This window comes from Leuciscus leuciscus (assembly GCF_965113295.1).
Source record: "Leuciscus leuciscus genome assembly, chromosome: 9".
In the NCBI taxonomy this organism is placed as follows: domain Eukaryota; kingdom Metazoa; phylum Chordata; class Actinopteri; order Cypriniformes; family Leuciscidae; genus Leuciscus; species Leuciscus leuciscus.
Window position 1 is genome coordinate 19,906,144 of NC_138733.1, and position 23,948 is coordinate 19,930,091.

Sequence of the window (23,948 nt, forward strand, 5' to 3'; positions counted from 1 at the left end):
TTTGTGATTGTCAATTTTCATATTTTGTGACAGAAAGGTGCACACTCTTGAGAAGTAATTGCCAAGGGTCATGGCTAAATAATCTGCAAAAATTGCCAGCAAATTATAAATTCTAAAACAAGTTAGTTATACAAATATGTTTATCCAAAGTGACGTTACATTGCATCAAGCTATAGACATTTCTATCAGTTCTTGCATTTCATGTGAATCGAACTGATGAACTTGGTTTTGCTAGCAACATTCTTTTCTGATTGATCCAAAAGAATGCTTATTGAATATTTTTGTTAAAAAACATTTTTATTGTACTTTTTATACATTTGTGTATGATAAAAAAATAAATAAAAAAACATTTGAAAAAGCAAACATTGAATCCAGTACAGGTCATTTTGCCCCTCATTATGCATTTATGTTGGTTTTTGGAGTCTTTAAGCTCACCTTGCTTAACCAGCAAAAAAACAGGTTTTGCATGCCTACACTGAATTACCAGCTCAACCAGCACCAAACCAGCATTAACCAGCTGTTAGAATATGTTTTTTTCAGCGTATTTTTCAGAGTATTGCATTCTTCTATACCCTGATCTCATTGTCAGCTGCTGGATATAGCAGATAAAAGTGCTACTCTCACTTGGCCTCTGTTTTTCTGCTGCGTTATTATACTGTCATTTTTCGAGGCCTTGCCGACTGCAGCACACTGAGGTCAGTGGAGAATAAAAGCAAGCTATTTTTGAGTATTCAGAACAGGCATACAGTATTCAGAGAAGCCTTTCAACTTCTCATTCAGATGCCAAGCTCACAGTAGCTCCAAGCTCTTTTGATGTTGGGTGAGAGCTGCTTCTGCGTTGTGTTCCTCGTGCCTAAAACTGGTTTGTCATTCCAGGTGGGCCTTCACCTTGATCATCATCTCTTCCTACACAGCCAACCTGGCGGCCTTTCTCACTGTGCAGAGGATGGAGGTGCCCATCGAGTCGGTGGACGATCTGGCTGACCAGACGGCCATCGAATATGGCACAATGCACGGCGGGTCCACCATGACCTTCTTCCAGGTGAGATCTTCAAGGACAGAATGGAAGAGAACGCCACCCACAAATCAATGGCCTGTTGGCAGGTTTATTGACCATGTCGCTAGCGCTCTTCCCTACTTTGGGATTTATCTGTTTGCTGTCTTAATATCAATCCCCCTCGATATCTTTCCCTCTCCAGAGGGCTGCCCAGACTAATTCACACATTTTTATGCTTCCGAGGGGCCGTTTCTTGACCCATCTCTCAGCAAGCACAGGCTGTTTCACATATTCAGTTGTCACATCAACATGTCAGACTGTCAGCTTATCAACCACCAAGTCCTTGGTTAACACAGTCAGTCTCGCCTTCTCAAATCTCTAGTGACTGGCTGTCAGGACTCCAGATGAAGGTTGAGGAGCAAGCAGGAATGCGCATAATGATCCTAATATTTCCTGTTCTTCGGTTAGAACTCCCGCTACCAGACGTACCAGCGCATGTGGAACTTCATGTACTCCAAGCAACCCAGTGTGTTCGTGAAGAGCACAGAGGAGGGCATTGCCCGAGTGCTAAACTCCAATTACGCCTACCTGCTGGAGAGCACCATGAACGAGTACTACCGCCAGCGCAACTGCAACCTCACCCAGATCGGAGGCCTGCTGGACACCAAGGGCTATGGCATTGGCATGCCTCTGGGTGAGAAATGAGTTTCTGTTGGAGAAACAACAATGACTAGAGTTTATGTGGAATTAGCAGGACTTGTATTGATTAAAATGCAACTAATTCAAATCTGCATAGAAATGTACCAGGGAGTCTTGCACACTGCAAATTGTTTAGTTTTTTTATGGTGGTTGCTTGTCAGATTGTATAATATGATCTCAGTGAGATCTTTTGTAAAAGCCGATGCAGACTGTGCAACTTCAGCTTTATTTTTGTCACCGTACGATTGACAGCGTTGACTGGCTGATCAATCTTGTCAAAATCTGACATTCTCATTAACATAGGAAATTGAAATGGTACCACACACACCATGTTTATGTTTTACCTGAAAGAAAAAGAACAATTCTGTTGAGGCTTCACAAAAAAAAGGGAAAAAATGTTTTTCCAGAGCAAACTCAATGTAGTATGATCATAACATGAAGGGAATGCTAATGAAAGGTTTGGAGTCGGTAAGATTAAATGTTAAAGTTTTAAAAAGTATTCTCTTATGCTCACTAAGGCTGCATTTATTTGATTAAAATACTGTAAAACAGTAATATCGTCAAATATTCTTACAAATTAAAATTGTCTATTTGAATATATTATAAAATGTAATTTATTTCTGTGATGCATCATTACTCTAGTCTTCAGTGTCACATGATCCTTCAGAAATCATTCTAAGCAGCTGATTTGCTGCTCAAGAAACATTTCTTATTTTTATTAACAATGTTAAAAACAGTTGTGCTGCTTAATAGTTTTGTGAAAACTATGCTAAATTTTTTTCAGGATTCTTAGATTAATAGAAAGTTCAAAAGAACAGCATTTATTTGTAATCGAAATATTAGTATTTATCCTTGCTGAATAAAGATAAAAAAAAAAAAGGGTAGTTTAAATCATTTTAAATATATATATATTTATAATTATAATAATAATTATTATAATTTTTTTCTTTTTTTTCTTTTTTTTTCACATCACCACTAATATAAATGGACACTGTCCATTAACTAATTGATTGCAAGTGAGCATGTTACAATAAGCGATGCAAGATTGCCAAATTTGCCCTATAATGAAAGAAATCTTTTTATATTTAGCCAAAATTGCACAGTGCACACCAGGCTTTAATCGGATCGCTGAAGTTAAACTAATCCATTGACTGAATATAAATTGCACTAAATTGATTTTAACCTATGTTAACCAAGGATTTATGCCCAACAGATGTTTAATCAACATGATTAATGAAAGGGCTTAGGATACGATAAGCTAAAAGAACAGAGTCAGCATAGCAGACGTGATACATCCACCTCTGACTTTTGACTTCTCTAAGATGGATATTTATGACTGTTTGTTTCAGGCTCTGTCTACAGAGATGAGTTTGACCTGGCCATACTCAAACTACAGGAGGAAAACCGCTTAGAGATCCTGAAGAGGAAATGGTGGGATGGTGGCAAGTGTCCGAAAGAGGAGGATCATCGAGCGAAAGGTAAACCACCTGTCACTCAACGGCTGGTCCAAACGGAATCTGTCATAAGACGTTTATCATGTTGTGTATTTCTGTGTAGGTCTGGGCATGGAGAACATTGGTGGGATCTTCGTGGTGCTTGTGTGTGGTCTGCTGGTGGCCATCTTCATGGCAGTGTTGGAGTTTGTGTGGATGCTGCATCATACGCCAGGAACAGAGGTGAGAGAGGGCTATTTTACCTGCCTCTGCTTTCTGTCCTTCTCCCCGCCCTCGCGCCTCCCTCCCTGAACCACCCCACACCCCATCCCGCACCTCACAAAGAGTATACCTCAAACTCATCTACACGGGTCTTCACTGTCACAACCAACACGGCCTAAAGATTTTTAACGTTTGAATGAAATGAAGTTCCTTCTGTTTTGTCTTTTATTTTCCTCCCCGAAGCAGATTGATGGCTGTGTGTGTCAGACTGCATTGTTTCAAATGAAACACTGTGATTTTCACTAAATAAACACATCGGCATGTTTCAGTAGAACCCCAAGACGTGACTTTTTTTTGGAGGGTACAAATGCATGAGTGTTTGTTTATGTCTTCATGACTTACTGTATTATGGACCCTTTTCACATTTGTGGGGTTCTCAGAAGCAGAAGTCGTCATAGTTGGACAAACTTCTGTAGTGGTGAATGGGAGACGACAGCAAATGAAGACTTCAGATGCAAAAGCCTCTAAGTCCGTCTAAAGTTTTTGTTCAATATTACAATTTTTATCAGGCTCCTATGTATAGGTTTCTACCCAAGTACCGGCATTTCTGAATGGGCTGAGGCTGGGATTTAGTGAGTTTGAAGTGAAAGTATTTGTTGAACGTATACTATGTGCGGATACTATGTATACTCAATATTATTATCTCATTTTTGATAGAGGTGGCTTTTAGAGGCTTTTGCATCGGAGGTCTTCAAAATATAATTTTCGTATTTTCTCCAATAGCAAAATAAAAAATACATGATAGCGTTTCTATGACTTTTCCAAAAGAGGGGAAAATGTAGAGAGATTGATCACAGCGGTTAGAAGAGAGAATTATGTCAAATGTGCCGTCGTTGTATTAGAAACGCCCTCGCAGAAGCGTTAATTTTTTTTTTGTAATTTACTACCTGCCAAGGTAACATGGCAAACATTTTTTTTTATTAAAATATGAAAAACTACACTAGATTTGCAATTTTCATAACTGTGAACACAGTCTGTGAAAAGGATCCATTGACTACCCATATTCATAGACTGAGCATTGTGTGTAAATATTCACAGAAAAATAATGTGTTTGTCTAGAAGTATGTGGGTGAGTGTAAAGCGAGACTAAACTAAATGCTAATTGAAAAAGGTGTGTTTGTTTGTGCACTTAAGTTTTATGTGTCAACATCAAGTGACTAGTTGAGCCTGTGCAGTTTAGCCCTATTTTTGATAAATAAGCTAAATACTTGCATTATCCTTTGGGTAGCTTTGTGTATTAGCATTAGGTAGTGTGTGTTTGTGTTTGTGTGTGTGAGGTGCATTTATGCATGCAAGTGTATAATTAGGGCCCTGCACTGGTATGCCTCATAGTCCAAAGGGTAACATGTTCTACCTGTTCTGTATATATCTCTTCATCCACACCACATCAATTGATCCAACACCAAGATGGCCCCTCCAACCAAAGGCCCACTAACATTACAGCTCCCAGAATCACATCATTGTTTGTGTGCGGTGCCTTTTCAAACTCATGACAATCCTTCTTTTTTTTGTTGATATGTTGATATTTTTCAGAAAACTTGTTGAGCTTCAGCATCTGAGTTCTGGATTTTATCAGCTAAGATGAAATGAATGCTAATGGGATGTGGCATAATTGGGTGGAAGTAACATCACATTTCTGTATAAATTCATCACAAGCAGCTTTTTTGTTTTATTCGTGTCAAATTAAAAGAAGTTCAACTTTTATATAGAGTTCATACCAAAATGAAAGTTCTGTCCTCATTTCCTCACCCTCATGTCATTCCAAACCTGTTTGACTTTATTTGTTTTGCGGAACATAGAAGATATTTTGAAAATTGTGGTAACCAAACAGTGAAGACCATCTGTCCATTTTGCCCATTGATTTACAAGAAACATTGAGACATTTCTCATAATATCTTATTTTATGTATGAAAAAAAACGACATGTGGGTGAGTAAATGATGACAGAACTTACATTTTTGGGTGAAGGTTCAAGTTTGTGTTGACCAACAGAAAGCTGCTTGGTTTGAGAGTGACTTGTGCATGAGCTACAGTATGCTTCACACAACACTACACTTTTGAAAATAGATAATGGATTTCTATTGTGGCTACACCTTAACTGAACAGGATGGAAACATTAAGGCTAGATCATCAATGATATTGTGCTGGAGGCATTGGCTGATACCTATTTGTCACATATTTTAAAAAAAAACTTTTTTGTCTAGGAATGAGTGGTTTAGTTTAAGTGGACATGCATAGCATTTCCCTTCAAATTTTATGTCACCCCAGGAAATGAAGGTCTACTCAAACTACTTAAAACTCTACTGAGGACAAGAGGAAAATACTACTGTAAAACAACCATTAAGATAAATGAACAATTCAAGGAAAATATTTATTAATTTAACAGTCTTTAATCGAGAATATTGTAATATTGTGCAATAATATTTCATTCATGACAGAATTTCATTAAGATGACATAGGAAAACACGACACCTCTGTTGTAAAGTGATGAGAATTCTTTTAAAATATAATTATGCGTTCAAAGGTTCAGATAATTTTGTGTAAATAACCATCGAAACATAAATCATAATCCTCAAGGGAGCAATTTCAGCCCAATTTTTAAGCATTTAAGGCACCGTATACAAAAAATGACCCCAACACAACAGCTCCACTGACTTATCATGTCTTTTTGAAATGCAAATCTAACAATATACATTTAAAAGTGAACTTGTTGAGAATGTAATGAGCACGTGCAGAGATCACCAAGCGCTTCGGGACGTTTTCTCTGATCTCTCTGCGGTGCGTCAGTCCAGATAAACAGCTGTATAGTCCAGTGTTATTTTGATCAATGCTCTGGCTGTGCTGCCTTCCACCCCCTGTGTGCAGCGTGTCAGTGAGACCCCCTGGCCTCTCTCTCTCTCTCCCTCTCTTCCTCTCCCTCTGTCTCCGTGTTTGTGCCTCACAGCTGTCCATGTGCGAGGAGATGCTACGAGAGCTGCAGGGCATCGTGCTGTGTCAGGACAGCCTGCAGGTACGGCGCAGGCGCGGAGCCAGTGTTCTGCGACCGCAGACTCTGCCCCTGGACGACCGGCGGGCGCGGGCCACGGCAGCGAGCCTCAGCAACGGCAAGCTGTGCACAGGCACCGGCCTGCCCGAACCCCTCTCCCACAGACTGGCGCAGGAGGCCGCCCTGGTGGCGCGAGGGTGCAGTCACATTCGCATCTGCCCGGAGTGCCGGCGCTTCCAGGGCATTCGAGTGCGCCCCGCTGGCCCACCAGGAGCTTCACCCACCCACAGCGAGGAGAGTATAGAGTGGGAGAAAGGCACCAACAACAGTGAACACGAATAACCTCTCTTACCTGTGTCGGATAGACGTTAAACGACGGCTTTGCTGGACCCAGGGATTATGGGAACATAGGCTCCGGAGAAGGAGCTAAAGGAGATGCTGTCCGTGCTGCTCAATTCGGCCCAGGAGCTGCATCTGGTTTCTGTACACTGTCCTTACAGCCCTCTGCTTTTGGGGGACACAGCAGAGGGGCTTTGTACTATGCAGTATATTTGTCTTACTGTGCTGTTGATTTATTTTTAAATTATTCCTCTTTTGTTGTGAAACCACTATATTGCTATTATCTCCTCCTGACGACACCCGTTTAGTTTTGTTTTTCACACAGCGGACGACTGCAGACTCGATCCACTATCGCTCAACCTTTTTAGAGTGCCAAAATACTTTGCATTAATTTTGTGCTGTCGCCTTCTCATGCCGGCCCCTGGCGGAGTAAAAATTAAGAGAACTGAACACAAAAACAACTGCGATCTGTTTTTATTATTAGTCATATTCTATTAAAAAGGTTTTTGGGATGTTTCTGAATGTTTGATGTGCATGTACGAGGGTTTTAGATGCTATTGAATCGAGAAAAACAAGAATTTTCTTTTCTTTTCTGGTTAAAGACACTTTTTACACTTTGCTTTTCATTCTTTTGAGTTAGATTCATATTGTTGCACTCTTTGGATATGAAAATTGCACATAGTTGTGGAAAAGTGGATGCTCCCATTTAAGAAATTTGCATTAGGAATTGATACAGATTTCCATTGACCCTTTTGTTGTCATTCTAGCAGGATTCTAGGAGGTATCAAGTGTGTTTGCTTTCAAAAAACTTGTCATGGAAGTGAGTTGATTGATTTTTGTTCCTGGCGAGGTCTTACATTCATCTGTACCACTCAATACATGATGAAATCAACAGGGTCACTCCATCTAGACATATGTGTGATGAGACATTGGAGATTGTGGGCCTATGTACATCAGGTATTTCTTTATATCACATAACAGCTCATAAGGTTATTGGGGTTTTTTTTCTAGTTTGATACCAGAAACATCCATTTGTTCATGTGATGTCTTTGGTTCATCCTTCTTGTTTTCCAAGAGAGACATCTGGTGAACAACCTTTTAAAAATGGATTCCACCCATCCGTTTTTATCAACTCACCACAGCTGATGCAGAATTTCGATACCAAAATGAAATTATTTTATTAGGCATGATGGTATCCTCAACTTGCAGAGCCAAATTGTAATAAATTGCCTTCACGTTTTGGAGAGCCATTAGAGGTTACTTATACCCATGTTGATTTTTCTGTGCATTTCTATTGAACTGAATCCATTTCTAAATGATATTTCAATACGGTGTTAGTGCCTGACGAAAATAAATGGCATTGTGTTCAGTTCTGTGAAAGTTTTTGTCTCTTGGATCTTTTGGCTCACTCTGTAAACATTTGCTTTTCTAGGTGCACAAATACAGCTCCATTCACTTACAGGTTGGAATGGCTGTGCATGTGTGTTTCAGGCATCTGATGAACAATGGCAAAGCTGTATGTGCAGGTGGGTTTTCACTGGATACCAGACAACTCTATGGGGGCAACCTCTCAAGATGTGAGACATTTACTATGTGGGGCATGAGCACACCTGCTTTAGACTCAGAGACATTTGAGCTGGTTGAAAGAGTGTTGAACACACAAGCAAAATGACTGACTGCTCTCATAGGAACGTTAAATCAAGCAGTTTAAGTTTACAAAAGCAAAAAAAAAATATTGGCAAAAACTGCACATGCAGCAATTAATCAAATCTGTCGCAACAAATGTAGCATCATGCAAAACTTATGAGCTTTCAATGCCACTGAAATGCTCTATTTACACTCAAACACAACTAATTTATTCCATGAGCAAAAGTGACCAATAATAGGGGGTTAACAAGACAAACTGAATAGTATTCGGCTAGTCATGTCACCTCAAAATGGCTGCCCCCATGAGGTGACCCGCTCCATGTAAAGCAAAACAGGTTTTGTTAGGTTATTAATATGACTGGGGTCTTCATCTCATGTGAGTGTACATTGCTTTTATCATGTATAAAAAGTGCTATTTATCCTCATACGAATTAGCCACAATTTCAGCAAAACATCAAATAGTTACAAACTGCCATGTGAGTGTGTCGGAGCTTCTGTATTTCCCTCAATCCTGAGTATTTTCAAAAATGAATTAATATCTACAGATGTCTAAATGATAGAGATCCTTTTAAATTCCAGGGTTCAAACACTAAGTTGTCCAATGCTATGATGGTTTGATAATAATGAGTGTGAATTGTTCAGAGACCAAAATGTCATGGCTGAAGACAGGACTTGTTAGTCAGACTTGCAAAGCTCACAGCCCAATCAGTCCAGATGCATTCCCGAGGGCCGGGCCTCTATTTCTGTCAGCCTTCTGCCCTTCTCCAAGCCATTTATTTCTTCATTCAGCTCTGACCTGTTTCCACAGGATGAAATTGCATCTCTAGCTTTAATTCCTTCTGGTGTTGTAAGTGGTTTGGGTCAGACAGCAGCATATGACTTTCTGTTGATTGACACTGAATGACATCAGCAAACTCGGTTTCACGTGTTGTTGCGTTGTGTTGCCACATGGAGCGCTATATAGTTAAATTAGTAGTTCAAGTTTTTTAAAAATGCAGCACTCCAGCTAAAAGTAGTTCAACATTTAAAAAACAAACAAAACTATTCTCTAAATGCATGATATTCCACTGACCTGCATCTTGCATTTTAACTGCAAAATGCTCTCTGTGTGAATGGGCCCTTAGGGGCGACAATGGAGCTTTTCCATTGTTTTTCCTATGTGCTATGGATGTGTTGGACACTGATTCTTTTACAGCGTCTTGCACATAAAAGGGCATTACTAAAAAATGTGGCGTTCATGGTAAAAAAAAAAAAAAAAAAGTTACATCTTTAGCAATGGCGATTCTAGGGGGTGGCCTGGGGTGGCCGGGGCCACCCCTGAAAGCTCATTGGCCACCCCTGTGGCCACCCCAGATCTGATAGGTAGGTCAAGTTCGTCAACACAAGAAACGAGAAATGTTGTCAATCAGTGATGACAGCTGATCAACTGATTTAGGGCCAGTTTCACATTTTTAACTAACACAGTAACGGTCGTACTGAGACTGTGAGAGCTGATTTCTGCTCAGCGGACGTTTGGCCATGCAGGTCAGATGACCCATGAGATAAGAGCACGCGCGCTGCACGGTGCACCTGCTGCTGCTGGTCCGTGAAACAAGAGGACGGTCACACAGTTTCAACAATACAACAACGATAAAAACGCTGGAATCAGTCGATTGAGAGGTATGGTCGGGACCCAACGCAACAGAGTGCGGCACGGGAATATAGATCTGATGGCCGAGTGCGGGCGCGGGCGGTAATGCACTCGTGTGTCGATTCGCGGGAGTCGGGACTCCCGCAAAATAGAATTATCTATAAATTGAACAAATAAAAACGAATAAATTGTCATTCATCTGTTGCACAAAAGCAACAAGAACAACTAAAACAAAATAGAAACGATTTACAGGCCAGAGTCTCTTTTTATAACATGTTTGCAGCGTTGAACAATGTAACCAATCACAGACATATGTGTTGATTTCTTGAACGCAATGGCCAATCAGATGCATTTAAGATAGAATCCCCTCACCACTCAAAATGGACTTTTTGTTCAGTGCTGAATTCTGCATACTGGCAAATCATCTATTATATCAAACAAAGTGTAGATAATATGAAAGATTAATTATGCAGCCAGTTTCATTGATAATAACAGAGATTTGTGAGATGGCGATGAACTGAGATGTCATTAGGAATTATTAAGTGAGAAATCCGTCCCGCGCAGGTCTCTAATGTAGACTTTAAAAACAAACCACTAACATTATATTTACATTAACAGTAGCCTAGGCTGCAATCTAGTGTATGTAAACCTTTTTGCAGATAAACACAAATGCATTTTCAGACAAGTTAATGGCCAAGTTTATTGAGTAAATCATATCCCCCACTATGGCAATTAATAACAGACTATAGTAAACACATTTCCTAAATAGGCCTGTGACTGTATCTTACATTTTATGAAATAGTACCATTATTTAAAAATAAAGTTTGCACTTTGTTACTATTATTAAAATCCTCTATTGTTCATAAGAGTTTAAAGGTTTACATAACATTACTTTATAGTGGTACGTGATACGCAGGTATACGCCGTATACCCACTTAAAAAAAGCGTGAGGATACGTATCAACTTCGTTTTGTGTCAGAACTTTCACACTTTCATTCATAAATTCGCCCCGTCTGTGTTTGCGAAGCGACGGATCGAATCGCGGAATCCAGTCACAAATGGAACTTGCTATATAAAGCAGAACGTCACGGAATTAGGCTATTTTTGAATGAATAAATCAAAAGTAGCTGCTGTACAATGAATCAAATCTCGATATGGACTAGTGTCTATGAATATTAAAGCTAAAAGAGACTGCAATTGTTCTACGCGTCTCTGGGAATGAGCGCTCAGTGTATGCTCCACTACACACACACACACAGAAGCACGCGTGACTCACGCTCGTGGTGTTTTCAGCGTTTCACTGTATTGAGACATGATGTAGGCTACACATGTGCATTTCATCGCAGAGCTGCTATGAGAGTCACTTGATGAGAATTTCACCATTTAATTTGATAAAACTATCGTCATTCATTCGTTTCATATACACACAGAAACTGTTATGTCTTTACGACAACCTGTCAAAATAAAAGTTCTGTATAACTTGAAGAAATTATAACAGAAATATATTACTATTGCACAGAGTATACTTCAGGCCTAATAATAATAATAATAATAATAGTTTATTAAAACACACAGAAACTCAAATGTCTACAACCCACCAAAATAAAAGTTCGGTCTAACTCAAATTAATTAGAAAGGAATTGCACAGTAAAATGTATTTTAAAATAAATTTTTTTTTCAAAAACATCATTTCTAAAAGTAAATTTGTATTTGTGCCTATAATGTTTTTTTTTTAAAAATTGTTGATAATTGTCAACTGATAAAACCTGTGCTTCAGGGACCATATTCATATAACAAATAAATAAGTTGATAACACTTAGTATTTCATAATGCTCTCAATTACATGTCGATGCATACTGTATGCATTAGTGAGTGTGGTGGTGCTTATGGGGTGACGCTCTGGGCTGGGTGAGTATGCGGTGGGTGGGGGGGGGGCTGGGGGTGTTATATTAGAGTATACTCACTACAAAAAACTAGACTACACCACTGTGGCCACCCCACTCTAGTTTTGTGTCCCATCTTGGCCACCCCAGTAAAAATGTCCTGGATACGCCACTGATCTTTAGGGCTTTTTTTGTTTTGTTTTTATCCTGCGTCTCACATTTTTAAAAGCACTGACCGGCTCCTATAAGGTTGAAGTCAATATATTTATAGCAACATACCTTAATAATAGCTCATCCAATTTCATGTCAGATGCATTTGAATGCAACTGTTTTAGCATAGTGTTATCTTGCTGTTTTTCACAGTTTCACAAATGATTTATGATCAAAAGCAGTATATATTAAAACAGCCTGAGCCCATTCTTCTAAAATGTTTTAAAATGCAGAGTCATTGCTACAAATCTTTTTCAGGTCACTGGTTTGTCACCTACAGCTGAATTTCTAGCTATAGACTCTCTTTAATGTTCAAACACATCAGAGGTAAGTAACAGCACAGGTCATAATGCTCTTTGTCTTCTTCTTTCCACAATGAAAGTGTTGTTAACATCCCTGTGAGTGCAGGTATAATGTCATGTTCATTTTGCCGCCTTTTGTTCCCCGGCAGTGCTTGAATAAGCAGGACAACCATCTCACTATTACAGATATAATGAAATAAAAGTCTTTGTTTGCTTTCGGTTCCTTTCCATTTATTCACGTTGTGATGGATTGATCTCGGATTGGGAGACATTGATCATCTGCCTGCCAGATCAGACGTAATGCTGGCACATAGAAAATGATGATTGTAGTGCCACGTGTCTTGCCATGAATGTTAAATTCATGACATAACAAGGTCAGTTATTTAATATGTAACTGCATTAACTCAAGATGTTTATATTGAGATGATGTTTGCAGAGTTTATTCCAGACAGCCAGTTCTCCTGGGGAATCTCACATCTGTAAATCAACAGCTGGCGTCTGTCAGGGGCATTAGAGCATTACTCTTGGAATCATATTAAGAAGAAAACAACAGGTAAACACATCTTATACATTCTATAGGGAGAAAATTAAATCAGAAAAGGTTTATTTCATTATTTTATTCAAATCAATTTAAATGTATACATGTAAACGATGAAGGACATTGCCATTGGAAGAGCGACAGAAAATTAGGCCAACAGAGACACCAGCTGGTGACAGAATGAACTGCACTGTCTGCTGGATACTATTGAAACGATTCGGATCAAATGCATACATTTTACATAACCATTTTTCTGCATAAATTGTCCCATTCTATTCAGGGGGACAATATACATGCAAATAGATGGATGAATTGCTTGCATAGAAATTCATTCTGCTTGTTTCATGAAGAAGGCCCAAACACAAGTCTAAATAATACAATGTACAAACTGCTTTCTCAAATTACACTAATACCTGGTATGTTAAAATTGATAATTATATTTTGTAATTTAAAATGTGAACAGTATTGAAAACTATATAATAATGTTATTGAAAGAAGCCTCTTATGCTCACCAAGGCTGCAGTTATTTGATTTAAAACACAATAAAACAGTAATATATATATATATTATATATATAAGGTTTTTTGTTTTGTTTAGTTTTTTAATGTAATTTATTCCTGTGACAGCAAAGCTGAATTTTCACCATCATTACTCCAGTCTTCAGTGTCACATGATCCTTTAGAAATCATTATAGTATGCTTATTTTCCTGCTCGAGAAACATTGAAAACAGCTGTGGTGCTTTTCTTGAAACCATAATACATTTTTCAGGAATATTTTATAAATAGAAAGTTCAAAAGAACAGCATTTATTTTAAATAGAAATATGTTGTAACATTATAAATGTACTGACTGTCACTTTTGATCTATTTAGTGCATCTTTGCTGAATAAAAGTATTCATTTCTTTCACACTATTTATATATATACACACATCTCGATCCCTGGAGCCCAGTATGAAAAGCCCTGGCTTATGCATTATACATGTAATTTCTTAGATGTCAGAGGTCTTGGTCTTGTTCTGTTCACAGTGCTCAACTAAAGATGTCCTCATATGTGAAGCGGGTTTATCCCAAAGTCACTGAGCATGTCCTTGGCTTCCTGATGAAGGACTGTGCTCTGTTCTTCCCACTGCAGCCGCGTCTCAGCCAGGTGAGAGAGCAAACTGTCCAGACAGCCCTGTACCAAGCCAATAGACACCAATTAATAAAAAACAACTCAATTTAAAATGAAAAGTAGCTTATTAAATGGGGCATGTCTCGCCATCTGGCACAAGCATTTAGAGGTGCAGATGGTCTCTACTTTTCTAAAATACTAAACGCTGAAATGGATAACCTTTTGGATGGCAATCATATTTGGTAACACTTTAATTAACCGTCCATTCAATTTGTTTTACTATAGCATTAATTATACCTCATTTAGTCAAGTAGATTATTCAGTCACACTTTGAAATGCCACCAAGCAATTTGAAGCTTTGTGTAGTGCTAATAAAATGTCATCCTTTCAAGCGCTGATATTTCACTTAATCACTTATAGAGCAGTGCCTCTGACTTACGTGCAGTATCTTCTCACACTCACTCTCCATGCGGTCCAGTTTGCTCTGGAGGTCAGAAATGATGGTGTCTTTTTCTGCTTCTGTCTTCTCTCGCCGCTCTCTTTCCGATTTTAATTTAACCTGACACTCGGCTAATCAAACAGAGGCCTGTCATCAGCATGTGTTTGGTTAAAGCACACTGCCTTTGATAAGCACAAGAATTTGAATATGTTAACGGCTGAACTCACCGAGCTGCGTCTCAAGCAAGTCCACACTTACTTCAAGCCTGTTCATTTTAGTCTGCAGGTCTGTTTCCATAGACCTATATTGACGGTTGAGATCTGTTCTCAAAGGTAAATACAATACATATTGTGTTAGAAATCAATGACAATGTTGCTTCTTACAGAAACATACTGTAAATCCCACAAGTTATTCACACTACCATTCGGAAAGTTTTTTTAGTTTTTTTTTTTGTATAATGACATTTTTAATTTCACAAAAGATTTCTATTACAAATAAATGCTGTACTTAGTATCCATCGAAGACTCTTGAAAAACAAATCTATCACTGTTTTTCACAAAAATATTAAGCAGCACAACTGTTTTCAAGAAATGTTTATTGAGCACCAAATCAGCATATTACAATGATTTCTAAAGGATCATGTGACACACCGAAGCAGTACAACATTAAACATTATCGGGCGGTTTCCCAGTCCTCGGCCCTGCTAACATTAATCTGAAGTTAAACCTGCCTCCTGGTAGGTTTAATTTAAGCCTCAATTTAGTCCTGAAAGTAGCTTTAGTCTTCCTCCAGGAAATCATGGTCATCATCTACGTTATCCAAAGGTTGCTGGCTCTCAATTAGGCTATTCCTGTCAGTAATTCATCCAAGTGGCCATATCTTCATTTGCAGGTCCTCCGCCAGTCTTAAACCTCTCTCTTCAGGCATCAGCAGCAGTTTTTTTTTTTTTCTTCCACAACATCTCTATTGATTATATCAACCCACAGATTTCAGTAATGTAATAAAGCTGATGATTCAATCTTTTCTGAAGTTGTTGTATTGTTCTTGTAGATGTGTGTCCATTTGCATTTAATTAATTACAAAGTGATTTCCAGGCATTCCTTTCCTTTTCCTAGATTCCACAGCTGATGTGCAGGCTAAGGTTTTATTTATTTTTTTGCTATTTGCTTTAAACTAGTTCTATCTTGTTCAAGTATTTATTTTTTTTAATTGCAGTCTTTTTTCTGATGCCATTGTTTTCCTTGGATTTGCTTCTCAGTTACATACAATTTTAAGCTTCTCTTGGTTCATTCCAAATAGGAAACCTCTGTCATACTAATCCAGATTAGCTCAGTTGGTTTTAAATTAATCTTGTTTAGTTAAATTCAGGAATTCATAGTCCAGGCGTTAGTAATCTGTACTTAATCTGTGTTTTAGAAAGCCATTTTTAAGACATGATTAACTATCCTAGATTAAGGTTTACTCCTGTCTTAATTTAAGACCTGTCCGGGAAACCGCCCGTATATTATTAAGAATGAAGGTGTACTATATCAATAAACCTGCAATAAAGCAATATAATTGTATACAGACCTGCAGTGATGTCCTTCATGTCTGATCTTTCCTGACTGAGCTCCTGCTCCAGATCTCTGATTTGACATTTCAAGTCATCTCTCACCACTGTAGCCTGACGTGCTACACTGCTCCTCAGTGCTGACAAGGGTTGTAGAGACGTTACTTTCTTAATGTTTTATTTTAATTGAACATCAGCCAACAGAGAAAAAAATCTGAGAACAGACCATTTAAAAAAAAATATAGCTTTTTGCCTTACCCAGATGCTCTTTTAAAACAGCCACGTCTAATGCACTTCTCCGGTACTTCTCTGAAAGTCCATCATCTGAGAAATAAAGGAAATATATCATTATAATCAAATTTCACTTAAGTCTTTATTATAAGAATTATATTATTTCGTGTTTATAAAAGCAACAAAAAAATACCTTTTTCTGGCGTGCTCTTGGACTTTTCCTTTTTGCTGTTTCCTTTCCCTTTCTTCTTGGGTGGCATAGTGTACAGAGACTCTAGGTCTGCATCTATCGAGCATAAGGAAAAGTTTCATTGTGTCTTTAGTGTGTATACAGAGCCGCCTGGTAGCGTGGGCGTGGCCAGAGAGAGACGTAAGCCAATCACCTCTCCAGAATGCCAATTACAGTTGTTCTACGTAACCGCATTGTACCGCGTCGCAGGCTGGTTGCCTGGAGCTGTGTATAAAGTTGCCAAGCTCGTCGTGTTGTTTTATGGACAATAAAGTAATTTTAGGTATTTTTGAATTGTTTATTATTTAAAGAGAATCTCCTTACTTCGTTTGAAATAGCCTAAAGGACGTGGAGCTCTATCACAAGTGTGTTTACTTTTCATTCAATTCAGTAAAGTTAATGACATTTGTAATGTGAATGTGAACTGAAATGATGAGAGAAGTTCAACGAACCAAGTGTGAATACAGCGGTGAACTTACAAAAACAAAGTAGTTCACCTCAAAAAATATCTGCATTATTCATCTTTTTAACCCGGAGGGCGGCGAAAGTACAATACAAGCACTTCTACTACCAATGCTTAGCTCATGAATATTAACTACGTCACATTTACGTTGCTTGGTAACCTTCCCTAGTGCTCCAGTTACGTACCTTAATTAATATTTACATGCTTTTCACCATAGTAGGATTCGTACATTCACATGAAGAGCAAGAAGGGAGGCGGGGAAAATTTGAGACATGAGAGAGGGCGAGGTCTTACAAGGCGGAACAGGAAGAGCAATCATACAAGTAACATTACGGGAGGGGGAGGTAGAAGGCGGTGTTTTTTTATTTCCTTCAATAGCATATTTTCCGCAATCCAGTATTGCATTTTTATATGAAGAAAGACGATATGTGTTGATTTTATAATAAACATGAGCGCCTCCCCTTCATAGGTTTTGCTCGCAAGGGCTCTTGTCTTGCTTAGCCTGAACTTCCCGTTGCAAAAGTAGTGATAGGAAGTACGATTCATTCCAGCGAATCGGTTCTTTCGAACACGTCCCTTCAAAGAATCGATTCCACTATTTTGCACGTCACTTCTCTGACTATCACGTCATCACATGGTCCCTCACACCCCGGTGTTGAATATTACATGCTTGAAAAAAGTTCAGATAAAAAAAACTTTCCCTGCTTGATGTATATCTGTTAAAACGTGTTTTAATATTTAAGTAATTCTTGTTAAGTTTATTGATTATAATTTGACTGGCAAGAAAAAAGCATTCCATAAGTCGTGTTTATTGTGTTTACATTCTGTTAATACAATAATTATTAGGCAAATTCATGTGTCATGTCCATTAGTTTTTGTAGACATGATACTGCTCATAAAAACATAGTAATTTAGAACCTGAATATAATGCATGTCCATAAAACCAATTTGCTTTACATCTAGACTGTTCCAGTCCGACCAGTTTTGTGAACCGATTTAACTGATTGAAAAGATCCGACTCAAAAGAATGGTTCGATCACATTCACGAATCGGACATCGCTCTGCAGAAGCGCACAGATAGAGAAAGAGAGAGAGAGAGAGAGCTGCAGGAAAAGGGAACATCACGCTCGCACGGGGTGTCGTTGTGAAAGCAGTTGTTCCTCAACGTCCAGACATCCATCAAAACTTATTTTTACGCGTTATTTTTGACGGGATTCGGCGCACTACCCGAGCGTATTAAATACAGCGTGAAACGGTGGTTTCCTGCAGGGGGATTTAATGGGAGTCTTTCATCGATAAAGCGCTTCTTCCCCCCCACCCCCCTTGACGGACCTTCGCTCGAACCGAACTGGACTCGGGCGCTGTCCTCACCGGGGGGTATCCGATCCCAGTTATATTTTGACTGCGAAACCAACACTCCAAAGTCCGAATATGGCAGGAAATCTGAAGAAAGGTGGGGGGCTTATTGGCATGATGAAGGACGCTTTTCAGCCTCACCATCACCTCCACCACTCCCATCACCAGCCCGGGGCCGTGGACAAAAAGACGGTGGAGAAATGCTGGAAATTCATGGATAAGGTGGGTGACTATCAAGCAAAAACACAAAAGACAGATACCAGAGAGAGACGTTGTAGCTAGCAGCCTCGGTCTCTTGTTAGCTTAGCCGGATGGCCTGCACCGAGGAGTCCTAATGCAATATGGCAGGGCTGCTCTGCTAAGGCAATTAGCTGAATGTTTGCTGGCTAATAAACTATATTCAGCCAGTCAAATACTTTGAGAATATCCAGCTTTAGAGAGTAGGTCATTTTTCGGGAGCCGTCCTTCCCAGCTTGCCTAGCAGGACTTCTGAATACGGTATAGGGTCCTGTGCTAAGTTAGTTGTCCTAGCTTAATAGCTTGTGGTATTACTTAATTGGTCAATATTGTTTATATTGTGAGATGAGTAGGAATTGTTTTGACCCATCTGGACAAATGTGACTCCTCCTGGATGTGAACGGTGTGAAAATCACAAAGTTGGTTTTAGCAACCAATATCTGACGTTCCTAGTCCTGTTGCTGGTCATTTAGTTGGTTAAATTGTGTTCACTTTTAGTGTAGACGTGGATAATGGACAGTTGATCTGTCCTCTCAAACACTACTTGCTTCTCTTGTTCCTGTTTCTATGTAATTTTTTGGATAAACAGGAAGCGTCACATCAACTTTTTATTATTTTATTAAGTACTTGCAATTGGTTTTAAATGAAGTGTAGACTATTATTTTCTATTCTGAAGCTATCCTTAATTCATCAAGTCATACACAAGAATGACTTTAGACATCTAAGTATCCAGCTGTATTTAAAGCTGGTTGTTTTTGTGTTTAATGGAGATCTATCTAGGTTTGTCTTATGATCAGGTATTATCAGATGTTAGGCACACTTGGCCTTATCTAATACCTGATTAACCCTATAAAACCTACCGTATCATATCTGATACATGAATTTCTAAGGCCTCTAAATTATCAAGATAATCAAAACTTTGTACACAGTCTACTGCATGCCTTCTGATTGATAGTTCACACGTTCGTTCTTTTTTGCAAGACCTTTTAGTATAATTTTAAAAATGTCCTCCTTCAGGTCGTGGTACACATGTCTTTTTGTATTTATGATAAAGTAAAGATAATAACTTTTATATGTTTAGTTATATTTTAAGATGTACCTTTGCTGGACTGAAACTTTGGTTTACTTGATATTCCATACATATTTTTTTTAGAAAGAGCATGTTAAAAGAGCCTGATGTATCAAATATGATGCAAAACAAAACATATGTTGTTTAAAAGTTCAATAAACTGTTACATTTCTTATGTCAGGCTTTACAGGGGTAATGTACTAAGAAAAAAAAAGAAAGAAAAAAACATTTTTAAAAAGTTAGACGAACATCTGTCTACCAGAGTGGTTTCTTTTGTTGAATTTGCTTCCTCACAATAGAAAAGTTTAAGCTGCAGTTCATGGAAAAAAGTTGTGGTTACTGACCTCACACTTCCTGTGATGTTCACACTGATACATAAACGAAACGGTGCATCTTTCACAGGGGACTTGTTTTTAACTTATCCAGTTAAAATGGGAAACCACTTAGATACTAAAGAGGCCATTTACTTAGTAAGTTTTGAGATGTAGGCCTATGTTACAAAAGAAAACGATTTAATTGTCACTGAGAAGAGAAACGGTTAATGCTCTCTGACTGAGAACTTTGCAACTTCCTATTTGCTCAGTTTCACACTGGGTAGTTTGGTTAGTGCACATGTGACATATCACATTTTCTTCATAAGCAAATCTTCTCATTTTTGCAATTTTAACATTGTAAATTTCCGCTTTATGTTAACTTGGGCCGAGTCTTAGATTATGAAACCCTTAATAGAATGTTTAGTATGAATGTCAGGATCAGTGGTTCAGGATACTTTGTCAGGAGAAGTTCAGCTTGCAAAACAGACCTTTCTGAAAGAAAAGTTTCTTCATAGGACTTAAACATTTATTAAGTCTATCCTGACTTGGCTATTTATTATCCAAATTAAACTTTTTAATGTTATACTTTTTAGTTATAGTTACTCAATCACCTGTAAATATTCAACCTCTTACAAACTCCACAAGAACCCAATGGTTGTTCTTCCCATTTTGACCTTTAATATGAAAAAACTTTGCATATTCAAATAAGAATAAACACAAATGAAGTTCTGTATTTCCCCTACATATATATTCACCTTGTTTACAAACTCAAATGATCTCAACTCTGATTTCCTCATAGGGTTTAGGCCTAGTAATTATGAAACCACAGGCCAATTAAGAACATTTTATTTGTAGTTGTTGATAGTAGGATTTGCATAGTATAATGTGGTTAATCATGAATACAAATGTAACACCATAAATAGGACTTGCATTTTTGATTGCGTAAATATATTGGTGCATATTTAATGATTTCTATTTTAATTGACTTCCGGGTGACGTTTTTCATGCTTGAGACCAAGCAGATGTTTCTCTGCCCTTTTGGACTACTTTTCTTAATTCACATTATCACTGGGAGCCATAATGAAAGCACGTCTGCACATGAACACGTAGACGAATGCATGTTTGCTGATAATTCTTAGGACGTCCTGTCGCCACAGTCTTATCTCTTGGCTGTCAGGACTGGGGGTGCATGAGAGCCAGAAGTTTTGGAGCACAAGTCAGACTTGATGGTGAACCCCCCTCCTGTGATGTCATCAGCTCCCCCACCCCCCAATCACAGCTGGTCCTGTGCTGGAGACAAAATAGATAAGAGAGGCTGCAAGCCCTCGGAGCAGCTGCACGCAGCGCCAGCCTCTTATTGCCCAAACGTGTGCTTGCAGTACGGCGCTTCTCCAACTGCTGGGGTGGTGACATTTGAGCAGTTCCCCGTTTCCTCAAATTTCCCACCCACGTCTTAATCAATAGTTCAGAAGGTGATGATGCGTGGCTTTAGTCCAGACAGAGGATAGCCACTATGTCTGGATTTAAGCAAAGGCTATTAGACAATCAGTATAGCCATTAAGTCGTTTGGCTAATGAAGTGGTTTGAGGGCATGCACTTAATCATGATGATTTATTGTCTAGAATGGATGTTTTTAGTTTTTTCTTGGAAGATTAACAACTGTGTATGTGTATATATATATATATATATATATATATATATATACTATATATATTACAGTATATACTGTATATTATATATTAGCTATTGCATATCTGTATAGATATTGCTATACAGTTATAATAATAATAATAATATTAATAATAATAAACTTTATTTTATAAAGCGCCTTTAAAAGCAACTTCTCAAAGCACTGTACACAAAATAAGCAATACAAAGCTCAAATAATAAAAGTAACATCAATAATCAAATGCTAATTTAAAAGAATGTCTTAAGTCTACCTTTAAAAATGTCATAGTTCTGAGCTTCCCTAAGATCAAGAGGCAGAGAATTCCAAAGGACAGGAGCGTATGAAGAAAAAGCCCTGTCTGAGTGCGTGTATGAGGAACAACCAACAAGTTGGATTGTGAAGATCACAGTCTCCGTTGATGGATATAACGTGAAATACACCACTGTACTAATTCTGGGGTCAGTACGATTTAAAAAAAAAAGAAGACATTAATAGTTTTATTAAGCAAGGATGCATTAAATCAATCAAAACTCTGTCGTATTAATAGTATGATCATTGGTGAGCTTATATATTCTATTTTAAGACCACGAACACGTCTCATCCAATCAGAATTTGGAGTTGGAATTACTAGTATGTTTTTAATGTTAGTTTTTACTGTCTTTACAATTTAGTGTTAAATAATGTATAGCTTACCCTGATGTCAGGCATATTCATTTGTTATGAATCTTTTATATAAATCAGAAATGTATTAAAAATAGAAAATAATAAAAACTTCATAGTTTTAAAGGGTATATGAAACTTATTTTTAAATTGATACATTAGCTATATTTGTAAAGTATTCAATTCACTCGATTATGTAAAAAAATAGGCTTTACAACATAGTTAATTAATATACTAATTTCCCATTTTCACTTTCTACAAAATTCTATGCAATACCATGATACAAAGCTGTGATGGATGATTTTGGTCATTCCGCCCGACTGTAATCTCAAGCATTAGACTTCTGTAGCTGCAAAGTGAACACGGTGTCATTCCCAGTCACCAGCTATAAATGTTGTAGAAATTGAGACGCGTAGGGCTGTAGATTGCAGAACCGTGTCTTTTGTGCAAACACGGTCGTCCCCGTATGTAGTTCACAAAAATTCTTCTCTGGAATGTTCTTGTGTGACCTGACAAGTTTTGTGTGTGTATTTTCAGTTCAGTTAACAGTTTTAAAGCCCTTGTCAGTGTAGTTTTTATTTTTCTTACAAAATACTGCAAAATACTTCGGCTATACTGCAAGAGAAAACTTTGGCCGACAGAGGATATGAGGTTAAGTTTGCAGTTCTGTTTTCTTGATCGATAGTTAACTTAATGTGCCTTTAGAGAATTGTACCGAATTTTTGTACACAAATATTTTTACAGAGCTTGTTGGCTGCTTTAAGACAAATATACACAAACATATCCAAACATGTTTTTTCTATAAAGCTGCTTTGAAACCATTTGTGAGTGAGAAGCACTATACATATAAAAGTGAATTGAATTGAACATGGATATGAATACATATATACCAGTTTATATATGTGTGTAAAAAAAATGTTTGTGCGTTTATGAGCAAATAATATTGATTCTGTGTCAATCTTTTGTGTACACTACGGTTCAAAAGTTTGGAAAGAAATTAATACTTTGGTGGTCACACTTTATTTTAAGGTGACGTAGTTACGTTGTACTTCCTCAAATAAGTACAGAGTAATATTAATTTACTACATGTACTTACTATAGAGTTACGTTAGGGTTTGGTTTAGGGTTAGTTAGTTACTTACTTGTAATTATGCACAATTTACTGTTATTACTGTAGTTAGTACACATATAGTAACATGTAACTACGTCACCTTAAAATAAACTGTTACCAATACTTTTATTCAGCAAGAATGCATTAACAATTCAACTTTAAAAATTATACAATAATAAAGCTTTCTTGGGCACCAAATCAGCATATTAGAATGATTTTCAGTGTCACAGGATCATGTGACACTGGGATAAATTACAGGAATAAATTGCATTTTCAAATATACTAAAATAGAAAAACGTTATTTTAAATTGTGATAATATTTCACAATGTTTTTTTAGTTTTTACTGTAGTTTTGACTATCAAATAAATGCCGCCTTGGTGAACATACAACAAAGAGACTTCTTTTAAAAGCATGCAAAATATTACCCACCCCAAGCTTTTAAACAGTAGCCTATAGTTTGTCTTTGTTTTATGTCTCTTTCCTTGTATTTAGACTAGCTGTTATGTATTTTAAATTAATTTCCGTGGACTGATATAATAAAAAAAACTGCAGTCATTTCAGGGT

At 37.8% G+C, this 23,948-nt stretch overlaps 3 protein-coding genes across 5 annotated transcripts in view; 2 read left to right on the forward strand and 1 right to left on the reverse strand.

The window, feature by feature from the left end:
- The window catches only part of grik4 (glutamate receptor, ionotropic, kainate 4), a 375,294-nt gene extending 367,176 nt beyond the window's left edge, over positions 1–8,118 (forward strand). The window contains exons 17-21 of the mRNA XM_082179353.1: positions 877–1,042; positions 1,466–1,691; positions 3,046–3,174; positions 3,254–3,372; positions 6,355–8,118. Of these exons, the coding sequence (XP_082035479.1) occupies positions 877–1,042; positions 1,466–1,691; positions 3,046–3,174; positions 3,254–3,372; positions 6,355–6,738 (1,024 nt within the window). The 3' untranslated portion in view covers positions 6,739–8,118. The remainder of the gene's footprint in view (positions 1–876; positions 1,043–1,465; positions 1,692–3,045; positions 3,175–3,253; positions 3,373–6,354) is intronic.
- A 4,039-nt stretch (positions 8,119–12,157) lies between these two features.
- Positions 12,158–23,805, reverse strand: drc12 (dynein regulatory complex subunit 12 homolog). Of its 2 annotated transcripts, none has more exons than XM_082179384.1 (7): positions 19,974–23,805; positions 16,469–16,561; positions 16,303–16,368; positions 16,065–16,184; positions 14,723–14,815; positions 14,496–14,626; positions 12,158–14,119 (listed from the first exon to the last, which is right to left on the reverse strand). In XM_082179384.1, the coding sequence occupies exons 2-7, from the start codon at positions 16,533–16,535 to the stop codon at positions 13,991–13,993; spliced, it is 606 nt and encodes a 201-aa protein (XP_082035510.1). In that variant the 5' UTR covers positions 16,536–16,561; positions 19,974–23,805; the 3' UTR covers positions 12,158–13,990. The 2 variants fall into 2 exon arrangements, with proteins under 2 accessions (XP_082035510.1, XP_082035511.1); XM_082179385.1 differs by lacking the exon at positions 19,974–23,805 and adding an exon at positions 17,002–17,896.
- The window catches only part of cbl (Cbl proto-oncogene, E3 ubiquitin protein ligase), a 33,361-nt gene continuing 27,473 nt past the window's right edge, over positions 18,061–23,948 (forward strand). The window contains exon 1 of one of the 2 annotated variants that reach the window (XM_082179376.1): positions 18,061–18,545. In XM_082179376.1, coding sequence (XP_082035502.1) covers positions 18,399–18,545 — 147 coding nt within the window. In that variant the 5' untranslated portion in view covers positions 18,061–18,398. The remainder of the gene's footprint in view (positions 18,546–23,948) is intronic. The other variant, XM_082179375.1, reaches the window with a different exon arrangement.

Excerpts from the sequence above, each read along its gene's own strand:
- drc12 (XM_082179384.1), bottom strand. The coding sequence starts at position 16,535 with ATGCCACCCAAGAAGAAAGGGAAAGGAAACAGCAAAAAGGAAAAGTCC. Across the intron at positions 14,627-14,722 it reads CTTGCTTGAGACGCAGCTCG|CCGAGTGTCAGGTTAAATTA; the intron begins GTGAGTTCAGCC and ends CTGTTTGATTAG. Across the intron at positions 14,120-14,495 it reads AGTGTGAGAAGATACTGCAC|GGCTGTCTGGACAGTTTGCT; the intron begins GTAAGTCAGAGG and ends GGCTTGGTACAG.